This window comes from Cyprinodon tularosa, unplaced genomic scaffold, assembly GCF_016077235.1.
Source record: "Cyprinodon tularosa strain WSP-4 unplaced genomic scaffold, ASM1607723v1 ctg248, whole genome shotgun sequence".
NCBI classification, from domain to species: Eukaryota; Metazoa; Chordata; class Actinopteri; order Cyprinodontiformes; family Cyprinodontidae; genus Cyprinodon; species Cyprinodon tularosa.
In genome coordinates this window covers 326206-354007 of record NW_024038921.1, presented here as the reverse complement: position 1 = coordinate 354007, position 27802 = coordinate 326206, and the positions used below count along the sequence as shown (strand labels likewise).

The 27802-nt window shown below is 37.2% G+C and overlaps 1 protein-coding gene across 4 annotated transcripts in view; it reads right to left on the bottom strand.

The window, feature by feature from the left end:
• The window catches only part of LOC119785421 (low-density lipoprotein receptor-related protein 1-like), a 132983-nt gene extending 117410 nt beyond the window's left edge, over positions 1-15573 (bottom strand). For 2 of the 4 annotated variants that reach the window (XM_038288099.1, XM_038288101.1), the window contains exon 1: positions 15036-15573. In XM_038288099.1, coding sequence (XP_038144027.1) covers positions 15036-15132 — 97 coding nt within the window. In that variant the 5' untranslated portion in view covers positions 15133-15573. The remainder of the gene's footprint in view (positions 1-15035) is intronic. The other 2 variants (XM_038288100.1, XM_038288102.1) reach the window with 1 other exon arrangement.
• Between the last annotated feature and the right edge of the window lie 12229 nt (positions 15574-27802).

Sequence of the window (27802 nt, the reverse complement as noted above, 5' to 3'; positions counted from 1 at the left end):
CAGAATATATATATATATATATATATATATATATATATATATATATATATATATATATATATATATATATATATATACGTGTATATATATATGCAGAAATAAACTGGGGTGGAAATGAAACAAAGTGGGATACCGTTTACTAGTTGACCTCTGGGCTGAGCTGCAGGTATTTTACTAAAAAGAAAACTACAAAAAAAAAACTTAACACCAAAAAATTTGGGCAGAAGGAATCGGTATGTTTTTGCTGTGGCTTGCCACCTCTTCATCTGCCTCCAGAGGTGCTTCAGAGTTGAGAAAGGAAAAAAAGCGAGAAAGGAGGAGAAAAAGAGGGAGGGGAAAACTGTTTTTTTATTTTTTCAGTTTTTTGCAACTGTTCGTGTTACCAAAGAGGGAAAAAGATGGCCCAGCAGTGCCTCCTGAGCCAGAGTTTCCAGTAGAGGCTGTGAAAATCTGTCTTTAATGAGCAAATAGAAATAAAAGAACAAACATGCAGCCTCCCAATTAAATGTGGATTAATATCTAGAGTGAAACACTGTAAATTCATGTGGTTAAAAAAGTTCTCTGCTACATTATGACATAACCTTTCTTTAAATCCGGATACATGTTAATGTTTTGCCTCATGTTTTGGGATTAATCTGCAGTTCCTATTTGGTTTGTTTGTGCTAAAGGCTGGTTAAATGTCTGTTCTGCATGAATTCATTTAAGACCCATTAAAGCATTATTTCAGAGTGCTAATCGAGCATGTCAGCTTTCTCTAATTGGCTGGGAGTTTGACCTCCTTCTCTTCCATGTTAAACCTATAAGTCATAGCAGAAAGATAGGGAACGAAGCAAACCCACAGAAGGTTTGAAACGTGACTATAAACCTGGTGAGTTTGTCCCAGCACCAGGGTACACACAGAAAGCAGCCCCAGCAGAGAGAGCAAATGACAATTAAGCCTTCTTAGTTCGCTACCGAGGGGAACATATTAAAGGAGATTATTTGAAATTCTTTAGAGCTTTCTTTTTTTATAAGACCGGCACAGTTTATAAGTCTGAGAGTGACTGAGCTCTATGTATAGAAGCTGTATTTGAAATGTATTTTTGTTTTACTGCTATGTGTAGAATGAGCATTCCTGACCTTTTATCTGCAGGCAAAACCCCAGCATGGCCAGGAGGGATGATCTCTGAACTGACTTAATACTGAAACCTTTGAATAGAATAAAATATATATATAAGAAATGAAATGCAGTTTGTATATAATAATTAAATATGAAATATGTTAAAATATAAGGAAATTACCAATTTTAAGCTGTGAAACATGAATCCAAAAAACTGTCGACTCTGGGCTTTAAATCAGCAGGTTTTCAGCCTGTTTTAATCGGCTGCTATCGACCTTAAAGCTGTTCCTATCCTTCTCTGAGTTGCTCACATCGACATGGAGCCCCATTCTTGTACAAAGTTTACTGTCATCGCCTCATGCTAAATCTCATGCCTTTCACTGGTTTATGGATACAGGGGGATTATTTTGTAGACAGGTTCCTCTATGGCCCACTGTTAGAGGACTCTTAGAAATAAAGCAAGCTCCTCCTGAAATTACTGCTGTGTTCTGAGGCTTTGCTGCTGAGTAGCATGCAGTTACTTCCGGAGGATGAAGAAGCAGATAAAAGCAATGACCAGGGAAATGCAGGAAAACTGTGGTAAGGCCACCTCTGTGTCCCTCAATGGATGGAGATAGTTTGAAGCATCTGGTCTGATGGGTCTCCTTCTATGTTTTTGATGTACTCGCCCACAGCTGTTGGTCTGGAAAGTGACATTTTTGTCCTCCTAGTGTCAAACACCTTTGGTAACTGGTTGTTTAAAAAAAAAAAGTATTGGACTTCCCTTTAAAGATGTGCCATGGACTCTAAGAGGTATACAAGTGAATAAAACTCCTCTACATTATAAATAAACAAGCCTGTTCTGTTTTAGTTATGGTGTGTGTAGGCTAATAACAGTGGAGCAAACAGCCGCCTATTCTGTTCCCAGAAGAATGAAATATGCACATAGTAGGGGAGACCACACTGCCTACACACAGATATTTAAGTGTAGGGAAGCCTCCGCACGAAGCAGGGAAATAACTGCATTTTACAGTGTTGATTTCAAGGTTTTACATTTATTATCATCTTATAACATCTAAAAGGCTTTAAGCTTCAGTTGTGACTCAAATACAGAATTGAGGGTGGACTAGAGTTGTTTTTTTTCTGTGCATATTTTCTATTATTTAAATACGAATCAGGTGCAACAAAACTTGAAAAGGTTAATGTTTAGAAATGCATGGCTAGCACCCAACCACAGTAATATTTTTATTTAATGGGTTTCAAAGACAAAATGAAACTTAGACTGTGTTATCACTCTGTTAATAGGGCCCCTGATTTAATTAGCATTTTGACAAATTGCTAAATGAATAGTTCCTTTCTCATCATAATAGACAAACTGTTTCTGCTTGTTCGCACAGCTAGTGCTCCAACATCAGAGAGCTGTTTTAGTAGGGACTTAGTAAAAATGAGTTGGGGCTTATCTGACGTATAAGAATGTGAAATAGGGAAGCGTACTGATCAAGGAAAACCAATGAGCTCTGATTCTCTGGCCACATTAGTCATAACTGTGGCTTTTTTTTTGCTGTTGTTTCACTTCCTGATGAAGTTTCGATGTGTGCAAAAGGGTCGTTACCTTAAGGCTCTCACATCTTCAACAACTATCAAACATTAAAAGCTAAAGGAAGATAACAGCAGATAAAAAGAAAAAGCCAAAAATAAATAAATAAATAATAGAATTACTGATTACCTCTTTTAGACATTTTATAAAACTGTGATTCTTGGTAGCAAGAAACAGGAAGGGTCCACGTTTTAACTTATTCTCTCTACAGCTTTCTATTAATAGGATTACCTAGAACGTGCAATCAACAAAATTCTTTCTTATTGTATGGAGAATACTTTAATGCACTGCTGGTCAGCTGGCTGAAAACTTTCGACTGTGCTTTCACTGCAAGAAAGATACATTTGATTGAGGACAGAACAACCCCTTATTATTTTTTTAAGATTAAACAAACACAGTTTTTTAAATGAAAAAATCTAGATAATTTTAAATACCAGAACCAGTCACTATTCCTTCTATGGTCAAAAATAAATCCAAAGGGGCTTTAATGGTGCAGTGGATAGTGCGCACGACCCATGTATGGAGGCCTTAGTTGTCCACACAGCAGACTGGAGTTAAATCTGATCTGTGGTCCTTTGCCATCCTTCGCATGTCTCACTAGTGCCATTAAAAAACTAAAAAAAAAAAAAAGAAAATAAATAAATCCAAAGAGTGCCTCTATAAGAAATCTGTGAAAAACACTTACAGAAAGAAAGGAACAGGTTTTTTGTACAACATACTGTAACCCTCAGAACATTAATGTAGGTACAGGAACTTATTTTTTTACTTTTTAATTTAGCTACTAAAGTTTTAAAGTAGCTTTTCGATTTTTATTTCAGCTTTTTAAAGTTTTTACTTAACTAATTAACATTTTAACTTTACGTATTAACTCTTTTTAAACCTAATTTACAGCAGGTAATACTGCAACCTTAGATTACTGGTGGTATTCTATGAAGCAGCAACACTCAGCTTTAAAACAGAGGTGAACCTTGCAGATCCTGCAGGCCACATTTGACCTCATGATTTCACTGCAAAGGTATACAGGGCTAACGTGTTTTAAAGAATTTTGTACAGTGTGTTAAGTTCAGAACTTTAGCAGCTGGATGGATATATATATATATATATATATATATATATATATATATATATATATATATATATATATATATATATATATATATATATATATATATATATATATATATATATATATAAAATCATATTAATGTGTGTATATATATATATATATATATAGGCCTATATATAAATACCCATATTAACTGAAAATGTTAAAATCCTCCGGCGAAAAATATTCAATTTCATATTTTGGTGTTTGCACTTTTTAACCAGAAACCAAAGAATAAACCCACATCATTTTCACTTTCAGACGCTCATGATCAGCAGCAGGAAATCCCCGACAACCAGGTCTGCTTTAGAGATCTTTCACTGAGGACTCCCAGCACTGTCCAACAGAGTACTCATCTCAGCCTGATAGAAAAAGGCTTTTTCATCTAACATCAGAGTCTGACCCTGCAAATGTTCTTGAAGAAGAAGGTCAATAATTCCCATAAACATGCTTCTTGTGGGAAGTCCTCCCTATAGATTTTAAGCTGTTACATCTGCATGTGGACTTTCACCAAATCTCATCATTTGCAATGGGAGGCTATTCAAGTTTATGAGTGTGTTAAAGCAGGAAAGCATATGTAAGCACATGCTTCACCAGTAGTTTGTGTTTTCAACAGAACTTAAACACATCAAACATTTGAGTATTTAATCCCTCATTGGTTCAATGTAGGTTCTTGTCGTGTTCTCACACAGACACAGCTGTCAACTCTCACCCATTGGGCGTGAGACTCACGCATCTCAGTGTCTTCACACGCTCTCTCTCCATATCCGCAATTTTTCACATTAAAAAATGACGGTCATTAAAACTCAACTCTATTCCACTTATTTATATATAAAAATACCATGCTGATAAAATTCCAGTCCTCGTTTTCAACACAAACTTAGTGCTAACACACAAAGACATGCCAGGTTCATATCCAGCCCGTGTTTTTGCACCAGCCCACCTATTCAATCTGCCTGCTATTGGAAAAAGTTATTATAAGGTAAGTCGTTTGAACTTTTTTCTTATCTTTATCTTAACTAAAGATAATTCAGTTTGTAAATTATTAAAGATTTGAGGCAATCTAGCACTTGATTAAATATGATATAATATAATTATGTACTTAACAAAATTTCTTTTTGTTTACACTTTTGTGTACAAAATGACAAAATAAAATCTGTCTAAGTCTAATATGAATAAGATATACAGCAGCTAGCTTAAATTATGGATGTGGAGAGTAGGATCACTTAAAATCGACATCAAATGGTTTGTTTTCTCTATATCTAGTTGTGTTTTTTGTTAGCTTTACTCCTTGTTTCCTCTAATTTAGCCACCTGATTAAGAGCTAGTTTTAGTCCATGTTTTGCTCACAAGTTAAATAAATATTGCTTAGTATAGTTGAATAATCCCTCGTTGGAATTTAGGACTAATTAAACCGACACAAATATCTGAATTATTAAAGATTTCAGGTATGCCTCACAAACCCATAGGAGGTCCACAAAAAGAAAAAAAACATCCATTGCATTTTATTTTTCAAAAGATAAGCCACCCAAGAAAAGACCAACCACATACAGAGAGGATGTGCAGAACAACTCAGTTCTCCAGGATTGATAGAGACGGAACCACAGGGATGTTCTCAATTTATTATTACTTATCTTATTCATTTATCCTTATTGTGGTCCATTGAATATGTTTAAAAACTTAGTTTCCATCACACCTTCTAAAATGAAACACCCAGAGAAGTGTGTGGTAAGTTTTTATAGAACCTACAGGCTCCTAGAAGGTCTGAATTATTTATCTGGTTTTCCAATTGTAGAAAAAAAAACTAATAAGATAATGAGTGAAGCTTTTTAATCATTAGCCTATTACCAAATATTCATACACAGTGTAGTTTGTAAGGGATTAGATTTCAATTGTTCCTGCATTAGTGCCAGTAATACATGTCCACATTTTTTTATTTTACTTGAACTGCATAGAATAATCAATAAACACAGTTGTGAATTTCTTAGTTTACATTGTATTTAAGATGCACATATTTTGGTAGGGCCAATTTTTCTTTACTTCAGTTCTCAAAAAACCACCAGAATAAATAAAATAATGTATACTGTGTGAAAGATTTTCCACAAAACTACAGACCACTTGTTGTTACTCAGTAACATTTATTGTGCAATACAAATTCCATATTTTGTCACTTTGTTGCAGTTAAATCCTCTGAGAACCTTCAACCTATAGCTGCACCTCAGAGCCTTTCAATCGAACCCTGACAAGGGTTGCTTGTGCAAACTATTTTAAAATCTCACTCCAAGGTTAGGAGAAAAGTTGTCAGCCCTGCTCAGAGGTGACCTGGTTAACATCTAAAATTATGTTTTCTCTTTTTAAATTCCTCAGCTTCCAGCACCATTTGACTCAACACAATGAAAAACTTTTACTTAACTTGCATTAAACAGATTCCTTGAACCTGAGAACAGTCCAGAAATGATCACCTGACTGCTGATCTCCTCATGTAACAGGAGCTTTAGTTATTCAGCTCATTGTTTTGGTTTTCTGACCAGAAGCTGAAACTGGGTCACCCTCACTGTGCCCGCTGGACCATTTTTCAAACGCTCCAAGAACCGTCTGTCTGTAACTTCCAAAAGCTCATTTTAAAAGAAAAATGATCAACCTATTCATAACCACAAGAGAATGTTTTAGCTTTAATCAAACTTCTGTTCTTTAAATTGAAAAAAGGTTGAACAAACACCAGAAAACAGGAAATTTAGAATAATGACTCTTACGTGTCTGATCCTACATAGAAAACATGTAATAGATTTTTCCACAAATAGGAACGCCTTAAACAGATTTGTATGTCCTCCTCTAACAAGCCAGCCATGCAGGATATCCATAACATCCAATAATCTTATTCTGTCATGGTAACTCTCAACAAATACCTCACATCAAGGCCAACGTCTTAAAATCGTTTTATCATGTTCTAAAGTCTTTTGAATCATGCCAGAGAAATTACCAGAGGGCTAAAGTTTTATTTTTCTGCTTAGCTGCTAACGCTCCTCTGAAGCTGCTCTCTGTCACTGCTTAAAGGAAGATTACAAGGAAAAGCAAATTTGTGCATTTGAATTTATTCCTGGTCACAGAAAAGGGGGAATCAGACAGAATAGAAAAAGAGGAATCACCAATAACTTGCTGTTTTGGGAACAACAGTTGTGACTTACAGGTACAATAGAGCTGTTGACTGCAAGCAGGCTGGCAGAGGAGATTGCCAGACTAATTATCCAGCTAGTAGTACTTTGTAAATTGGTTATTAGCTATGCAAAACTTTACAAAGGATAGAAGATAAAAAAAAAAAAACTTGAATATTTGTTGAAGCAGTGCAGACATATCTACTGGAGATTTATTTGTGATCAAAATCTTCCTATTTCACTAAACGATGTAAGAGGAATGGGTACTATATAACTTCCTGGGGTTAGGGCAGCTCCTTTGTTTCCCATCTTTTATTACTGGAATTTATGACTATTAATCCAGGTGTGCCTGGCATCAGTGCCACGAAAACACTGGCCAGATGCACCTGGATCAATCAGTTCATCCATCGGGGGAAAGGCAGGGATCAAAAGATCAAAAGAGTTGTGCATAGAGCCCATTACAGGCCATTGACAGGGATCTAAACTGAGCCAATATCAGATTGTTTTATGCTCCGATATCTTTTTTGGCTGATATCGGAGCGATTTTCAATATCAAAATTTTATCGGGACACTCCTGGTTAAAAATGAATAAAGTAATGTTCATATTTTATTATCTTTTAGATTACAGAATACAGCTGAATGTTGTAAAACCTCTAAATCATATCACAGACTCTGCATCAAACTGACAATATCAATCCAGGGTTTTTTTGCACCATGTTTTTCTCTCACAATTCTTACATTTTTTCCACTGATGCACTTGTCATGAGAACTGTACAAAATGAAATTTCGTTTTGCATATTCTCTGTATACAAAACGACAATAAAGTTTGTCTAAGTGAGTATGATTTCAATTCAAGAAACATATTTCCTTACCTATTTAGCTTAAAAATGATCAAATCCAACCATTTATTGCTCTTTAGTTACTAGCAGGGAAAATAATTGTTACTTCTTTTGTTTTAAATAATTTCCGTTATGTAATAATTAGTGGTGGGGCAGAATTGTTGTTAACATGCTGCATTAAGGGCAGACTCTTAACGGTTGATAGATATTGCCATTAATCTAATCTCAAAGCTGGTTTGGGAGCTGGGTCTATAGCTATGACAGCGCAAATCTGCCGCAGATGTATATCTGGGGGCGAGAACGAATCAGTCTTGTGTGTAGGCCTACTGTTAGCACATTGAATGAGATTATATGGTGCATCTATAAAGCTGCTGGGTTTGCCTAAGGGAAAATTTATTTTTCAAGAATGCCTATCAGCGCCCGATCAAGCTCGTTCTCCAGGCGGCCACAGGTGACCCATCTTAAAAACCACCCTTCATGACGAGCACACCACTAGTCATGTATTCTAGATTAATCTAGATTAATTCCAAGATTACAGTGACATTAATGTAGACTTCTTTTTTTATTAATCTATGCCTACCACTTGTAATAATATAAATTCATAAACAGCACAGTAAAAATTCAAAACTCTCTACTTGGTGGTATCATGCTGCCTTCACGTCTAACTGTGAGTTATATAAAAACGAATAAGTAAATGAAATTAAATTCAAAAATATTTTTAATTAAACCCAAAGGAACCCAAATGTTGTAGTTGTAAAGTATAGTTTCTTTCTCAAAGATTTGTTGCAGATAAATGAATTACAAAATATGATGTTACAACACGGGATAGGTTTGGAACTAAGTTATTTTTTTTTCTTCTTTTTAAATTACGTGCCAATCGTGGTCTATATTTCCTAAGAAGACTGACAGAAAATAAGGAGGAGCGAGGATGACAGCACAGGTCTCTCTAGGTCAGGACTCTAACCAAGGACAGCTGTGCTTCCATACATGAGTCACGCGCTTAGCGTTAGAACTGGGATACTGGGCTGGATGCTAAACAGATGATGGAACAATTTCCAAAATCTGCTTCCTCATTACAATACTCTGCAGTGCAGAACATTTTTATCACCATTAACCAAGACATTGAAAGTTAGAGCCTCTAATGATAAGGAACACATACAGTAAACTGAGCTTAAGAGTCTATATTTCGTTCTTCCTAATGTAAGAAGTAAAGAAGTAAAGTGTTTAGAAAGAGGAAACATTGAGTCAATGCCGCTTTAACACACAGTGGTGTTAAATCTGGTTGGGTGGTCTGAGACAAACTCATCTGTTTTGCTCCATTGAGAAGAGCACACTGCTCTTGGCTCCCATTAAACCTTATTATGACTGCAGTTTGGTCCCTGCAAACACTGCAGCTAAATCCTAGTGTGGCGTTTAGTCAGAACCCCAAACACTTTGTGAGGTAAACAGTTGAACAAACTCCTTCCTCTGTTCCATTTTCTCAGCCCGAGTCTCATAACAAAACTTTTGTAGGTCTCTGTTTTCAAAACTAAACTTGTAATCTCTGCATTGCAAAACTGGGTCTGGGTCCACAATGACCCAATTCCACAGCGTTAAACGATTAACGTTAAACCTTTTGGTCGTCATGCAGGGAGGATTTCTGTCAGTTTATCCCAAGAATGTGAATAATAGTGAAATGAGACAGATTTTCTAAGCAATGCTTCGGTCCGTGCAACAAGTCAAAGAATTCTGGCAGAGAAAGAATCAGTTTCAATGCCTAACTTTATTTATCCACACAGTTTATCTCTGATCAACAATAAACATTTAAAACTGTTGGTATTATTCTTGTATCTTTCATAGAGCACCACCAAACCATGATCTATCGTCCTCAGTCCACCTTAACCTTCAATTAAAGGAGCATGAGCCAAAAGTGGGTCACATTACTGCTCTGATGTATCTATGATACATGTCTTATATTTATTTAATTAAGGTGTAAAGGGACTGTCTGTAATTAATCTAGCTTTTAATTAGCAAAAATAAAGCATTTCTTTAATAAATATTCAATTTACTTAAGTCTAACAACAGTTACATGGCTTCTGTATAGTCATTACGTGACCTCTTGGTCGTTTGTAATTCATTTTCTGGATATATGTAAGGAAATGTCACACACAGAGGTTTAAATGAATCTGTTTCTATGAATTATAGAATATCAAACAGAAGCTGTAAAAAAGTATTTTAATAAATCCATGCTATTTACAAATTCAACATAGGGACTGCTGAATAACAGTGTTAACATACTGTTGTACCCAAGCATATAATGGAAAGTTTAGTGGAAGGAAAACGGTGCACAAGGTAAAAGAAAACCTCATTCTATTAGTGCTTACGGCAATCTAAAGCAGGGGTTGCTAATAGGCGGCGTTTGGTCAGGATTCAGACCGAAGTGATGTCTCATGTGGACCTGAAACTGATAACAAAACAGAAACAACCTAAAATTTTCTTGAGCATTTTCTGGTTTACCGGCACAGTTTTTAGAATCCTTAAGGTGGTGGTCGCGCATCCAAGGCAACCTACAGACAAATTGCATACGAGTCTGGCTATACCACGAGATACCACCCACCCAAGAAAGGAGAAAACTGATTTGCTGAGACAGAGAGAGAAACAGGTGGAGATAAAGGAGAAATACAGGCGTATGAGACAGAGGAAAGGACGGAGACTACAGATCGGGGAAATAGATATAAGTAGGAAAGGGACAAATGGCAGCCCCAAAAAAACTAAAAGTGGACAGTTAAAATAGAGCATTTTTATCGGAGTTCTGGACCTTGGCATCATGAAAATATTGTTGGAGTGAACCTCTTTAAGTTTTAATTGAATACCACTGGTCTAAAGCAACCCGGAGTTCTTCAACTTCTCACACTGACGCAGTAATTTGATTACTATATGATAGTGACAGCAGGCCACATGGGTTTAAAATATATCCCAGGATCATTTGTTGGAGGAAGGAAGGAAGTGGTGATTAAAACAAGCCAGCTCTTCATAAAAAACATCATCACCAACAGCACAACTAAAGAGGACAATAATCAAAATAGCAAGAAGAACATATCAATTAAGGTTTTTATGGAACCAACATTGGAGGGAAAAATATTGATATGTTTGAAACAGCAGAAGGAAAAATAACATCGATAATATCAGTTTGGGGGGTTTGCAGGTTTGATCAAGTATATATTATTTTATTCTTAACATCATCTTAACATCAGATTTGTTTCCCAATAAGCAGTGCTAACACTAGTCTTATTTTACTGTGCATAAACAGACTACTTTAATGGTTTTATAATCTGTTTTAATCTTCTTCTAAACAGGATTATATGCTTTTTGGAAACTAGATGTTTTGATCTAATATATTTAAAGCAATAAATGCTTGCAACATGTTACTCTGTATAATTGGTCTATGGAATATATGGTTGAATTTAGGAATATTTCAAGTAAAACCAATGTTTCCACCACTTTCTTCCTTATTCATTTATTCCTGGTTGTGATTTAAATGCTGCATGCCAGTAAAATAACAACGATTAGACAGATTAAGTCCAGTTTCCCCTCTCTCAGTAGACATCCAAGTGGTGAACTTTTGGCCTCTGGGGTGTCACTGTGTCAATATCACACCACTGACAGCCAAATGTTTTAACAAATGCTGCAGCACAGATGTCTGCAGGGGGTGGACTGCAGCATGAGCAGGAAGGAACCTGTGCTGCTTCAAATGAAGAAGGTTTGTTCTTTAACTGATGTCATTTCCGATAGATATCTCAAACAAACGTCTGGTAACTAACGTTTTGGTCTCCTAAAGAAGGAACTGACCAGTTAAAGCTCTGAGAAGGGAAAGACTGTAACATTTGTAAGGGGCCACAGCTTTCTTTTAGTCATGAAAGCGCTTCCAGAGAGTGAAGTGGCATGAATTATCTAATTAGGGTTGGGGGGTTTTTGCATTGGATGCCCAATTAACACAGAGCTCTCTGAATCAGTTCAGATTGTTCACAGAAGTCCCTTCTTGGGAACAAAGAGCACTTTAGACCCAATTAAACTTTAGAGGTAATAAGAAACCCAAAGCTTAAATAAAGCCTATGAAAGAGGAACACACCAACTAAAGGAGAAAAGACTTTGGAGCAGGTCTCAAGTAAACCTGAAGTCTAAATAAAACTCAATGAGTCAAATGGAAACAAGTGTCATTCATCTGTGGGAAAAGTGAAGTAATTTGACTGTGACTGATGGGAAGTAACACAGCTTGTTCTAGAGACGGTGCATCTCTAGAACAATTGGAAACATGGCATGATTGCTTTGATGCCAATAAAATCTCTTAAGTTTTTAGTCACGATAAGTATTTTGTTTTATTGCGTGAGGGTTTCATTAATGTTATTTACAAAGTCCTAAAAAATAGGCAAATTGTCAACATTTTTATTTTTACTTTTTCCCCATTGGGACATTGAGAAAAAAAAAAGAATATGATTAAGTGTGGTTAGTGTGGCATGTTTAGTCATATAAGTCATGCTTTTTTTATGCAACTGTTGTCCTGAAGAAACCTATTTTAAATCAAATCAAGAGCAGTTTCTGTGATTGTGGGGCTATTATTGCTGAGACAGAAAGACTATAATGAAAAGTTGTTTTATCCTTCATTTTATTGTTATCCTGAAAATATTATGAGAAGATTTTAAGTCTATACCCCCATCCTTAATTTGGAACATTGTCTTTTTATCTTTTAGTAGGCGTCTACATCTTTTCCAGTCAGAAACAGACATGAAATTACTTTTGAAACCAAAATTTCAGGGGTGAGTATAATTTGGAGCTTACCACTGTGTGTTGATCCTATTGGCTCATGAACTGACCATGCCTATAATTGCATTCAGAGCAAAAATGTAAAAGTTAAGGACTCAGTTTAATCTGCATACATCACTGCATACAGTGAGGAGGAATAAACAAAAAATAAAACATCAAAGATTAAATGGAGAGAGCTGCAGATTAGCTGCAGATTCTACTGCAACTAAAGATGAATGTATTCTAAGGTTTTTCACATGTCCATTTTCATTTCACAATATAAGTATAGCATTAATGCTAAAAATAAAGAAAACTCTTCACATTGAGGTTGAAAGCTGCACAGCTAAAGGCTGCCTGGTCACATATCTCAAAGCAATGCAACTCAGAGGGAGGAGGAACGTTTCACTGGCAGTAAGTAAATGGATGCATCAGGAGCCGCAGGACTGAAAAGACGCTTTTAACTGTAGGTACCAGGTTGATCATTAAGGTGGAAATATATCCTGGCTGGTTGATGAACAAATAGGACTTCAAATGCAAAAGATAAAGCATTTCTGTCTCGATGAATCTCACAAACAGGCACAATGTGGTTCAAACTGCTTGAAACTTCTACATTTAGAACAATTACAGGAACAGCAAATGTGATGCAAATGTGATCTTAATGAGAGATATAAAGTTTTAACTGAAGCTGCCTGTCTTATAGGTCTACTGTGGTGACAATCTGCTTCCATCCCACTAAGTATGGGAATGCAACCTGTAATCTTTATGGTTTCCACAGGTTACTCCATTTTGGGAAGACTGTTTTTCACAACAGCAGTTTCTAAACATTATTTTTCCATCTGTAGAACAGAACTCAGAGCTCTGAACATTTACTGACTACAGATATTCAACCGTTAAAGCGTAAAAGAAAGCTCACCAACTCAGAAGATCAATTTGAACAATTAGAGGGGAAATATGCTGCACAGCAATGTTTGAACAGGCAATACCCCCACATGAGGTAGGATGTTCATAAACATAAACTGTACATGCTACAAAAATTTATTTTTCATAAAAAAAAAATGTATTCCAGAATATCAAATAAATCTTGATATCAGGGAAAGATTTTCTGGGTAATACAAAATTCCAGTTTGAAATGATTTAATTTGCTAATCATTACTTATGATCTATCCAATTCAACCAAGCCCAAAATAAAAAAGCAAAAATGCATTGCAGAAAAACATTATAATACAAATGTCAAGCATTGGAAGCGACAGGATGATGGTTTCAGGCTTCTTTTTACTGATTCAGGACCTGTAGGACTTGATGGTACCATGAATTCTGCTGACTGTCCCTTTACCAACACTTGCGTAACAATATGATTAAAAGCAAAGAAACAAGCCCAAATCTGAATTGTTGGGGAAAAGAAATATGATTTTGGAGCAACCTAGTCAAAGTTAGGACTTAAATCCGAATAGATGCTTTGACATGACCTTAAAAAAGTCAGTCATGCCAGAAACCCATCAACTCTGACTGAATTAAATCAATTCAGCACAAATAAAGGGAGACAATTCCTTCGCCATGATTTAAAAGACTCATGACAGTTGTTGCCACCAAAGGTTGAGGAATCATTTATTAGCTGTAGGGGGCAGTGACTTCTCATTTGAACAGGTTGGTTTTGGATATATTTCCTTTAATAAATGCAAACTCAAAATTTGAAAACATTTTTCTTTTGTTTCTTTGCCTCTTATGTTGCTGTTTAAGGGTGGTTTGAACAATTAAAATCTAACCTACAAATCTACAGGAAGGAAAATCCCTCCTTACATTTATGTACATGTCTGGAATGCAAAGATCTATTCCTCAGCTCTCTATATGATACTAACATATCTGCTCAGCCTTGAAGCCTGTAATTTCAGCTCCAAATTTGTCCAAACACCCTCGTGATAAGACCAGACCTCCAGACTACATGTCTGTGATTAAAAATTTACAAATATTATAGATATAAGATGGAAATCTAGGTTTGGACCTCATTTAAATTTAGATCCTGTAACCTAAAGAGGAAGCAACACCCATGATATTGACACAACATTGAGTCACACCAATAGGCATTGATATGCATGCCTGTTGCTTGGCGTGAATCAAGGCAGATGAAAGAGGAACTGACTGGAATGATAACTTAGATCATTCAGGCGCCTTATTTTGCACCAGAGTGATGTTTAATGATGAGGCTGCTACATCAGATAATGGACTGAGTCAAGCCAAAAAAAACTCCTCCTGCATTTCAGGTTATAGACCAATGCTTCAGTTGCATCTCTGGACGTCTAAATAAAGGTCTATTTATGCTGCTGTCATGGTAAATAAAGCAAATTATTTCAATGTTTTTTTTAGGAAAAGGCAATCAAATGCATCCTTCTGCTCTCTCTGCATGCAGACAAGAAAGAGAATCAACATGCACACACTTTGTTATTCTCCCAGCATCTCACTCAAGGCTGTCTGCATGGGATCTGCTTACCATCCACAGCCCTGGACGGAGCCACCATCTCAAAACTGTGCAGTGATCCCAGGAAAAGCAGTCCTGCCGCCAACACGTTGGCCGCGATGCGCATCATTGTCTGCGGTGAAGGCTGCGCATCAACCCCTGAGCGGCTGTCAGGCTGCGGGGCGCTGCGCGCAAGGCGAGGAGCAGGAGAACCGAGCCCGGGGGAGGAAGATGCTCCACAGTCTGCGCAGTCTCTGATGGTGATCTAGTGTCAATGCAAAGGAGGTGAGGCTTCTCCCAGCCTGCTTCTGAGTGCAAGGAGAGCCCTGCCACAAAGGCTAGCAGGCTGAACTGAGCATCTAGCTAATAAACCCCGGTCTGCAGCTTAGATTGTGCAGGAGAAGCAGCGGGGATGGCGCCTGTGATCAAGCAGTTTGTCCGTCTTTTGTTCTCCGGTGAAGGAGCCACAGGGGGCGGGGAGTGCATGCATACAGACACGGATCAAATGCTCCTCTCCTCCCCACCAGCTCTGCTGCCGCTGGCCGCAGATTGAGCCTCTACCCTGGAGCTTAGTCTAAGTCTGACGTCGGAACATCAGCTGGCCCTCCTCCTCCTTCTCCCTCCTCCTCCTTCTTCTTCTTCTTATGAGATTTTATGGCGGTTGGCAAACTTGTGAAATGTGCATTACCGCCACCAACTGATATGGAGTAAAGCAAGGAAACAGGAAACGATTCACCCCCCCCAAAAAAAAAAAAAAAAAAAAAAAAAAAATACAATAAAATAACCTGTGTAACTTAAACCCACATAATACTAAATTATACTAAATTACATTTGCCCGTATAATTTTAATTTACTCTAGGTCATCGTACCTCTGCCAGTTTCTGATGGTCCCATTGGTCTTTCCATCATGCTTCCAACCATCTCCCAGTTCATATCTTTAACATCCAGATATTTTTCTGCAGCCTTCACTATTATTTTGATTTTTTCTGTTTTTTTTGTCGTCTGAGCAGTACAATTAATCACTTCCACCATGAAAAGAACAAAATTTGTCTTTTTAACAATTAGTGAGTCTTCATCAATTTTTGGAGATTTCTCTAGAGGTTTGAAATTTGCCGTGTGTTGAACTGTAGGTTTGGGTTTTTCTGACTGAGATGGGATCCTTTTTGCAGCTTCAGCATAAGTTATTCCAAGCTCAAATTTCATTTTTTTTATTTCTTCAGACCTTTTGCTTGCTTCACAGCCGCGATAAGCAGCAGTATGTTCTCCACCACAATTACAGCATTTTATTTTAGCTTCTTTTCCACATTTACCATATTCATGTTCTCCTGCACACCTTCCACACCTCTGTTTCCCTTTACAAACTGCTGCAATGTGTCCGAATTTTTGACATTTGAAACATCTCAATGGTGGTGGATTGTAGATTTTGACATTGTAACTGATGTAACCGATGAATACTTTGCTTGGTAATTGCTCTTCCTCGAATTTAATTAGTACAGATAAACTGTCAGATCTTTCTCCGTTTCTTGTTGTTTTTAACCGTTTTACTTCTTTTACTTTTGCACCGCTTATGTTTTCCAGAATCTCTTTTTCAGAAATTTTCAGAGGAACTCCTCCAATGACTCCCCTGCTGATCTTTTTGTTCTCCATTAGGCTGCACTGAACTCTTATCCCGTCAATTTTGTTAATACGTATTGCTTTGCCTTGCTGGGCGCTGTCTCTGCAGTTAATTAGCAGGTCTCCACTGTACAGAATTCTGGCACCTCTGACTTCTCCAACAAGTTTATTGATGGTTTTTGTTAAGTGAACCGGATTCCAGTTTGTAAAAGAGTCTGCCTGATTAACGACTTTGAATATGACTTTGAATTCATTTTGTTGTGCTGTGGAATGTATGGATTGATCATCACTGGATTGTTCTGAACTAGATTCCCCTTTAACTGATCTCTGTTTTTTCCGCTTTTTCTCATTTTTTGATGCTGCTATCTTCCAACCTTCATTGTCACTATTTCCCTCTTCCATCCCACAAGAATCGCTTCCTGTTTCCTCACTACTCACGGCCCAGGACATTTCTCCACAAGCAGAGCAGCTTCAAAACACGCGCCATGCACCAAACGACCAACGTTCCTCCCACGTAGTGCCAATCCCGCGGGTTTAAAGCCAAGAGGCGCGTGCGTCCCCTCCTCCTCCTCCTAGAGAGCAATGCTTTTATTCCCAATCAGAGCCCCTTATTTAGTTAATAAAAATAAAAAAAAATTGATGCATGCTTTTTAGAATTTAATGAGCAGATTTTTATGTGGACATACCTTACCTCTTTTGTATCTGTTCCTTCCTGTTAAAAGGGAGTTTTTCCTCTCCACTGTTGCTACCAGCATGCTTAGTGTGAGGGGTTGCATTCCAGTCAATGAGTCCAGGCAATCAACTGGTTTTCCTTAGATAGAAAACTTTGAATCAGTTTGACTGTATGATCTGGTTGAACTGTAAAGCGCCTTGAGATTACATGTGTTGTGAATTGGCGTTATGTAAATAAACTGAATTGAACTGAACTTATGTTCCTTGATTAGTGAAAACACATGTTAATGATGCCTAAAGGAAATAGATGATTTTAGGTTCAGGGTGAAGCTATAGAGATAGAAAATCAGAATCAACTTTATTGCCAAGTAGGACTTAAAAACCTTTTTTGTCACTTTATATGCACAGCGTATACAACACGAAATTTGCATTTACAAGGAATTTGACTTGTTGTTGATGGTGCTGACAATTTACAAATACAGGATCTATATTTATATACAATATAAAAAATACAATATACTATATACAATATATAATAAGGCTATATACTATATACACAGTAGGCTTTGTCTTAATGTAACGCAAGAGGTGTGGAGATGGTCTCTGGGCCTTGTTGATAAGGCTGGTAGCGGATGGGAAGAAACTGTTTTTGCGGAGTGAGGTTTCAGTCCTGATGGACTGCAGCCTCCTGCCAGATGGAAGACTCTGAAATAGTTTGTGGCTGGGATGCAAGGGATCAGCCACAATCTTCCCCGCATGCCTCAGAGTCCTGGAGGCATACAGATCCTGGAGAGATGGAAGATTGCAGCCAATCACCTTCTCTGCAGACTGGATGACACGCTACAGTCTGCCATTGTCCTTGGCGGTGGCACCAGCGCACTAGATGCTGATGGAGGAGGTGAGGATGGACTCAGGGATGGAGGAGTAGAAGTGTACCATCATTGTACTTGGCAGGATGAATTGTTTCAGCTACCACAGGAACATCCTCAAGCAGCATTAAGTTTTAAATTCCGTTGTTTTCTAAATTAAAAGAAAACTACTTTAATCCAACCAATCAAGATATTACTGAACTAATTACTGAACTAATAGACTGGGCAAAGAGAGCATTGATCAGAGGGATTGTGCATCAGAGAGAATCTATGAATTGATGAAATCTAGTAAGAAAACCAGTAATCGAGTTTGAGCCTGTGAGAAACAATATAAGGATGCAAAAGATGGTCAAGCTAATGCTCAGCAGTATCTTAGATGCATCTCTTTCCTATAGTGAACCATGGATGGGTTCACTATAGACAAAAGACAAACCAGCTCCAGATAAAATACACATATGCTTCACTAAAGGCCCAGTCAAAGTCAAGAATTTAATCCAATTGAGAAACAGTGGAAGAGAATAAAGAAATGTTCACTACATCCTATTTGGGTAGGCTTGACTTTGAGAGAACTTTGCCACTTCAAGAAAAATATGGAGAACTAACAAGGGGAAAATGTTATCAAGGCTAAATTGTCAAAGATCAAGAAGATGGATTTTACTATGGCATTAAACTCTCTCTCTCTCTCTCTCTCTCTCTCTCTCTCTCTCTCTCTCTATATATATATATATATATATATATATATATATATATATATATATATATATATATATATATATATATATATATATATATATATATATATGTATATATATATATATATATATATATATATATACATATATACATATATACATATATCTATATATATAATATGTAGACGGACGGACGGACAGACAGATAGATAGATAGTTGCTAACTAGCTGGCCACAGGCCATCCCCTCCTCAGCTCCCAAAGCTTGGACAGAGGCCAAGCTGCTGTTGTGGTTGCAGTTGATGCCATTAGTTTTAGCTGCTTCCCCTAATCATAGAAAGAGTAAACCATCCAGGAATGCAGCTGGCAGTAATGGAGTCACTGTTCAGCTCTGTAGCCACTTCCATTAAACATTAAACACAGGATGCTTTAGCTGCTGGGCCAGGTTGGAGAAGTATCGTCAGGTGAAAGACTTGGTATTTGCCTGACAAATATTTGGTCTTTATCACATGTGAGTATGATGTTTGTTTAAGAATCACAAAGTCATGAACACTTAGTATTTGTATTATCTCATTTTTAGATGATTTGGTGCCAGTGTGTCGGGAGCATTTTGCACTTTTTGACAATCGTGTGGAGTTTTCCTTGAAAAGGGAGAGAAATGCTTTATCATTCATATACAGATTATATAAAAGAGACCTTCAAGTACTGCCTTATTTTCTGCCTGGTTATCAGCATGTGAGCTTTTGAAGTATATTGAGACAGTCTTATTTATCTTAGCTCATTGTAAATAGGAAACACTGAGTGTAACACATAATGATAGATAAAGGATAATCTGTATGGTAAAAAAAATGTAATGCATTTAGCTTGGACATAAGGACTTTGAAGGGAGATTAAGATCATACTTACCTATCAAATGCACTGTTCAGATTCTAAAATAACTTTATCCATGCATCTAAAAACATTATAATTAAGAATAGCTGTTTTAAAAGACCCCATTTTCCATATGTGGGGGAAATTAGAAGCTAACCAGCGGCTTCTCTACTGCAGCCTCAAACGGTTTCCCTGAGTACAAAAACTAAAGTGGTTGGTTATAAATTATATATTGCATTTTTTTAGTCTAACCCTTAGATGCACCAGGAAATGCATTTCTTCTCCTGGTTTCAGCTGATCTGTCCACCTCAGTCTGATCTGTTCTGTAAAGAATTATATCTCTCTGTATTCCATTTAGGGAATAAGAAATGAAGAAATGCTTTGAAGGGACTTGAGTGGGAATATTTGGAAAAACGTGACTCCTGGAAAATATGCCCAGCTCTAATATGTCTACTTCAGACTCTGTGGTCAGACAGTCTAGAGATCCTCTGACGTCCTTTCACAGCCGGTCTCTCTAAAGAAAATAATATTTAGCAATGTAGTTACATGCCAAACAAGCTAAAAAATGTTTCCCTCACAAATGTAAAGGTTTTGTGAAAAATATTTTTCTTTTTATTATAAGATTAGGAGGTGGACTTGGCACACATTCCTACGTTCTTCACAAAAGAATAGAGTTATGAAACCCAAGCTCACCCGGCACTCCTCCTTATCTCTCTAATCCCTTTCAAACACACAAGGACACTTTAAATAGGCCCTTTTTTGGCCTGTAATCACCTCACATCATCTTCTTTTGGCCATCTGGCCTCGAAAAAACAGGCCTGTCGCCTTTAACTATCATGTTTGGCAAGATTCTTTTTCTTTTGACCCTGAGAAACAGACAAGTTTGTTGTTTTTGTCACAAACATGATTTTATAGTTAAGTACATTTGGAAGTCATTAAATATTAAATCGTGTTCTTCACAAAAACTTGAATATATTTAAAAGATTAATGAAGTTTGATTACAAAAGTTGAATATTTATTTATTGATTAGTTTTTTTATTATTTTTCTAAATCATAAAAAATTTAAAGTATATAAAGTGGAATCATGGAGATCAAAATTATAAATCCAGTGTTCACACTGTCAAGCTAATGCTTCATTGAAGCACTTTTTTGGTTTCCTTTCAGTCTCCATTGAGTGGAACATGTTAGCATCTTTCATATCTTGACCTCTTAACAGGTCCCTCTGGGAAACCCCACGGGTTTAGATTAAGTCCTGAATTCTAGCTTGGGCATTTAAAAAAACTTAAAATTTCTTCTCATGATGCTTTCATTTTGTTTTTTTGGTATTCAAGTCTGGACTCTCTGTGACACAACGAAAAACATCTCTTCATATTCATCTTTTTCTTCCTAAATACCTTAAAGTTTCAGGAGACATGACACCTCCACCACCATGCTTTAGAGCTGATGTTAAATGTTCTTATAGAGTCAGATGCACCAGTTGGATTTGAAACCAAAAGTTTTGCTTTGTTTGAATCAGAAACATTTGCAGCCACTTGTCATGCAGATTTTAGACAGATCTAAATATTTTTTTTTCTTTTCCTTTTTTTATAATTAGCACCAGCTATTGCTTCTTTTAATTGCACTCAACTGATCTTTGTTCATCTCTGTTGAATCTAAATCTGGGTTACCTGTTCCCTTACTGTCTGGTCCTCCATTTACACTCCTTTGGCCTAACTGGACTACTATGGCTTACTAGTTATTTTTAAATATATTTTCCAAGATGCACCAACTGGTGTCCTGTTGCCATTGTAGCACTGCATCGTATCACACTCTTATATGCACGTTCTCTCTTTTGTCTAGCCGTATAAAGAAAACTGAAAATATTTGTCTCACATGCAGCACAAACACATAGCAGAAATCCCTTTCATTTCATATTTCATTAAATAGTAAAAAAGAAGTGTTACTTAATCACTAGATTTGTAAGTTCATCTGGAACTTTACTGGAAAAAATCTCAGGGTGTGACTTTCATGGATCAGGTCCTGGTTGGGAGCAGTCCTGTAGGATTCTCTTTCCTTGTCGGAAGTCTTAAAGGTCAGACGGTGAAGGCAGTGGTGTGATTCTGTTTTCCTTGACTGACTTCTGTACTCTTTCAAGAGCCTTCGAGTCAGCTGAGGAGCAGCTTGTAAACCCCACCCAGATATTGTGATCATTCATGCTTTCAGCAGAGCATTTATGAAAAGACACTTGCAGGATCGGAGCTATAATAACCTTCTTAAATGACCTCAAAAAGTCAATTTGAGAGTCTGTGTGAGGTCCTGGGACATGTGTGTAATGACCCTCTCCACCACGTTCTCTCCACTCTATAGAAGGACATACTCCTCACTTATCCTCCTAAGGTCGACTACAGGATCCTTTGTTTTGGTCGAGTGTCAGGTTGGTATCAGGGAACCAAGTGGAAAGCTCTTAAACTTTATATTAGTGATTTCTATTGTTCATTAAACCACCACAGGGATCTCATCTGCAAACCTCATAAAGATGTTACCATCGCTGACAGGTGTGCAGTTTCTCTTTAAAGGATTGCTTCCTCTGGCCGGATTGTTATTATCCAACTTTTGGCAGAGTGCCCCTCTTCTTATGCAACTAAGATGCTGGTTAAATTGAGGAAGAGCAGTTCCTAAATGTGTGTAATTTGAGATCTCCAGCCACAGGAACATTTCCATCAGAATTAACAAACACTAGTTTGCTAATTGTTGTTTATAAAAATGTGTAGAGCTGTGCCAGCATTAGTGTTAGGTGAACTTTACAGAGTCATAACAATAATAACACCAAACATGCTAAAAAAAAAGAGCTGGCATCACTTAGTGGCTAACTCTAAATCAAGTTTTGTCGTTTTATCGTTATCTTCCTTTTATCTCCTCTTTCTTTCAACATTTCTCCTTTTTTTCTGTTTTTCTTTTCCTCTTCTACTTACATTGCAGTATCCATAAAATCTGTAATACTTCCTGCATGATTTATAATAAAGCTATTTATATACATAAATCAAGAGGAACACTATGGTGATAGCTGTACTGCTCCAATTGTGAAAGAAAAATCTGTTGGGCTCTTTCTGCTTAGTTGTTCTATCTTTTTCAAATTTGACTGTAATATGAGTTTCATAAATGAAATGTTTTTTTTCCTTTTATTTGAACAGATCGATATTTGAGCAGTTGATGCTTGTTTTCTAACCAGAGATAAGTGGGAGTTATGTAAAAAAAAAAAAAAAAAAAAAAAAATAGAGCTTTTTTTTTTAATGAATGAAATTAAGAATTATTAAAAAATGTTATGCCGCTGAAAATGCTCCTTGTAAAGGCTTGATGATACCAATGCGGCCCAATATTAAAATGTTGCACATTTTGCCTTACAGCGATGTTTTTTGTTTTTGCATTTATTTGTACTCTGTATGTATCTGTATCCTCCATTTATATTTAATTTGTTGTTGGAAAATATGAATTCCCCCACTGAGTCCAAATTATTACTTAATTCTATTCTATTCTATTCTATTCTATTCTATTCTATTCTATTCCATTCTATCCTATTCTATTCTACTCCCATTATGTCTGAAAGTGGACATGAATCTATGTAGGCCTATGTGTCAGGGATATGTTTGTTCAACAGTGACATCTAGTGGGTCTACATTGGAAGTGCAAGGTCCATGAACAAGGAGTTCTATGTTCCAGAAAAGAGAAAGAAAAACTGTTCCGAAAGACTAAATTCCAGGCAAAAATCCTTATTTTATTCATCAGTCTTTAAGACACACTGAGATACAGAATCTGTATATGTAACAACATTAAAATATCTGAGTGGGGCAATGTTTATCAGGACTTGTCAAGCAGGGCGACCTCAATTTCTGTCTAATTTTGGCCTCTTGGGAGGAAACTGAAACCCTGATTAAAAACTACTTAATTTGAGCATAATGAGGCTGTCACACTTGTAAAGGCAGACACTTGATACGCTACTTTAAACAAAAACTGTTTGATGAGAACTCATTTGGGACTGTTCATTATCCTCTCTATCCCCTGAACTCAATCCATTCAACACCAAAGCCTTTCTCTTTAACCAGCAGTTAACTGGAAACAGATGTGAAAAAAGCACAGAGTCACACAACAAATTTCAAAACAAGTACTCAAAGTAAACATGTAAACTGCTTGGACGTCATCAGACACTCAGACCACAACCACAGGCATGCAGCACACATGCTGTTTACATAATCCTGGGAGCTCTTTGCCTAAAGATGGCACTATTTTCCCTTTTCAGCTGTTTTTTGTAACAGAAAAAAACCTAATCTGTAACTTTCTGTTTTCAAAGTACTTTCAAAACTCTTTTTGGTCTCGTTTAAGCCACTAGTAAGTCACAAATACTTGTGATAAACTGGGACTATTTTATTCCTCTGAAAAAATATTTATTGTAAGATTAAGCCTGCAAGTCAATGTTACTGTAATATATCGACTTCCTAGCTGTTATGCATACTATTCATTTAATAACCTAAACATTATGAGTGCATGACTGTTTAATTGTATGCAGACCTCTACAGACCTGTTCTTGTTTCTACAGTCATATTTTAGTTTTCCCTTCTCTCCCTTGTTGATATTCTTGCATTTTGTAATTCTGCAATTTTGAAGATAAATCAAAACGGGCTTATCAACAGGAAATCCCTTTTGAGTTCAAATCTTAAAGCTACTACCCAGTGGTGTGTGTTTTTTTTTTTTCTTTTACCAACAAATTTACAGTATAAACAATATCAGGAAATGCCTAAAAAAGCACGAGGCACAACAACCAAACTTTCCAGTCGACACTAATTAACAGACATCCTGGTGGATAATTAAGGTTTGGCTGATTTCCATTAGCAATCTAACCTCTAAAAGAGCTCCAGACCAACTGCATGTGCTAGTGAGCATAGCTTTTGCTGTTAAGGTGGATGGCCAAGACATTTATGTAAACAATTGGCCAAGTAGAACAAGGCTTTTGTCCTATAAATCTGACAAGTTGGTAACAAGTTTAATAGACAAACCATTAAACTTTAAATGGAGCCTACATTTAGCTAAACTGCAGTGTTTATTATTTACATATAAATATGGTCTAACCTACTTATCCTACGTCCATCAATGTCTAAATGTGTGTGTGAATGGATCCTCAGACTTGGTAAAGAGGTAAAAAAAATGCTTGTCATGATCTTGACTTGCCATATTACTTATTTCATTCACCTGCCCAGCTCTGCCAAGTTCTCATTACCATTCATCTTATCCACCTGCTTCAGCTACTATTTAACTTGCCTTCAGACCAGTCATCAGTGCTAGATTATTCAAGCTTTTGGTGAGAGTTCTCTAGTGTTCCTGTGTTTCTGATTGCCTGATCCTGACCCATTCTGCCTCTGGACCTCTGACCCTGCCTGTCCCCCATTCTGATCTGTTTGCCTGACCTGTCCTCTGACCCCTGCTGGATTTGACCTGTGTACAGAACAGAGAACTGACTCCTGACACCGTCGAGGATTTCCCTTTGGCATCTCTTCAGGTCTCTGATCCTGGCTGTGACTCCTGAGCCCGTCCTCATCACCTTATTTGGCTTCACACTCTGGATTATCCTGCCTTCCTTTGTCTGCTTGGTTCTAATATCCTACCTGTCTTCCGGCCTCTTGCCTGTCCTCAGCGTCTTGCTGGTAGCCAGCTGGCTGGAACCAACATCCTCCTTTGGGCACTGACTGAACTTTAAGGCAAGGTTAGTGACTCACACATTGGTTATCATCTTCCGCTAGATAGACGTGTTCACTAACCTGCTGTCTCCTCCTGTTCTGAGCCTGACAATGCTGGCCATTTACCATACATTTAGTTTTTTGAATTTTATCTAACAGGATATTTTGCAGGAAACATTACTGGGACCTTTTCATAAAACACTTTACCGTGTTGCATGATTAAACAGTTTTGTTTACAACGGTATATTAATGCAAATAGGAAAGCTGGGTGTGAGTTGTTGTTCAGTCAATGACAAGATACATTTGAAACTAGTCTGATAATTCTGCAGAGGTCAGGCCTGTGGCTTAAATATGTGAACTTCAGGCAAGGAAGGGCCTCTAACCCGATAAACACCTCTACCTTTGCATTCATTTGCCTCAGCAACATTGTAATTTACATGTGTGTCAGCCAGGCTGAGTGTGTTTATAAAATGTTTCCAGCAGATGGAAGTATAAGACAGGAGAGGAAGTCCAGACAGAGAGGCGTTCCTTATGTCTTCACTTTGTAACCAGGCCTAATATCCATTTGCAAAACAACTGCTGAACCAAATCACTCTTTCTGTTTTAGACACATTTAACCTTCCTTCACATCTCTGCAACTTCGCAGAATGAACGTGTCAAAACATTGTCACGATCTGTTTGACTAATATCCACCTCAGCGTATCATGTTAAGGTCATTTGTATATGTTGGCTGCAGGAGACGGCGATAGAGAGAGAGATCATGAAGATCGATTCCAATAGGCTTATGGAAATACTCGCCTCTCTTACTCCCTGATATTTCTACTGTGCCTTGTAAAATCCTACAGATCACCTAAAACATTTTAAACCATTAGTGTTTAAGGAGTTGTTTATCAGGATCTTATAAAATCAACACTTATGATGGTGAAAGAGTGAAAGAAAAATTTATTTTTTTTCCTTTTTTTAGGAGCACCTTATTCAGTACCATTTAGAACCACTTTCTGATGCCATTAAAATTATTAAAACCCATGTAGCATTTTCCTTATGTAAAAGTATGCTCTAATTTGTTTTTATCCACCACATACAATCTCAGTAATATTAATGAGTGTTTATGGTATAAATGTGTAAGAATATGGACATGAATACCTTGGTGAGACAACGTACAGCTGTAGCTTCCCTGCACTATAAATGTATGGTCAATGCTGCAGTAATCTCTCTATGGTGTGCTCTCCAGCTTTCTTTAAAATAAGAAAATGGGGATGTGCAGGTAGTTAGTGTGCACAACCAATGTACGAAGGCCTTAGTCCTTGACGTTGGTGACCCGGGTTCGAATCCAGCCTGTGTTTCTTTCCCACATGTCTCTCCCTCTCTCTCATACCCCCTTTCCTGTCACCCAACTGTGGAGAAAAAAAAAAACAAGCCACTAGTGCTGTAAAAACTCAAATAAAAAAAGATGAGTCAACATTAAAGCATTTTATTCCTAGAAAACCAAGAAGTAAAAAAAAGGTGGGAAAACTAAAAGTGGTGCTGGGCTCTACTGGTAAGCCTTTGTTCATCGTTTAACAGCATCTGTGGGACCTTGGCATGGGAAACTTGTTGTTAATTTTTTACAGAACTGTTTGGTTTTTCTTCTGAAAAGAAAAAAAAAAGCATAACAAAAGCATAAAAACAGAAAACTGGCTGTTCCGCTGGTCGGTTTTTCTCCAGTGCATTTTTTATTGTTGGAGTAAGTGAAAACACAATTCATCTGGTCTGTGTCACGACTGGAGTGAGCATTTCATGCGTCATCCTTTCATCCAAAAGTGGAGGACCGTGAAGTTCCTCCGCCCAGTTTGGAGCAGCTATGATGGGAGCCAGGTCAAAGTCCGGGGACTGAGCCTGTGCATGCTTGATTAAACACCAGCTTATAAAACACAAATAATCAACGATACATTAATAAAGTCTGGTGCTTTCAGAAAACCTCTGATTAAACTTTCTTTCTTTTTTAAATATGTGCAGCATGCTTCCATCCCTGATTTACAACATGATTTGGACATACATCATCACTCATCTTCTGCTCTCCCCTTCACTGGTGCGCTCTCGTTCCCCTCCCTTTGCTTTGGAGCCAGATGGATTACCTCATCAATCAGAATCCCGACCTGTATTTGTGTGTGCATCCCACCAGTGCTGTGTCTCTCATCAAAAAGAGAAGATAGTATGAGGCTCCCACTGCAGCCATTTCAAAGGGGAGTAAATGACAAGCACAGCAGCTGTTTTGCCCCTCGCATCTGCAAAAACAAAACCAAAAACTTCTAACCTTTGCAGTACATAAAAACTCTTTAAGGTGGCAGAAAAAAGGCGATGGAATATTATCATTACTACCTGTTTCTTAATTTGTTAGTA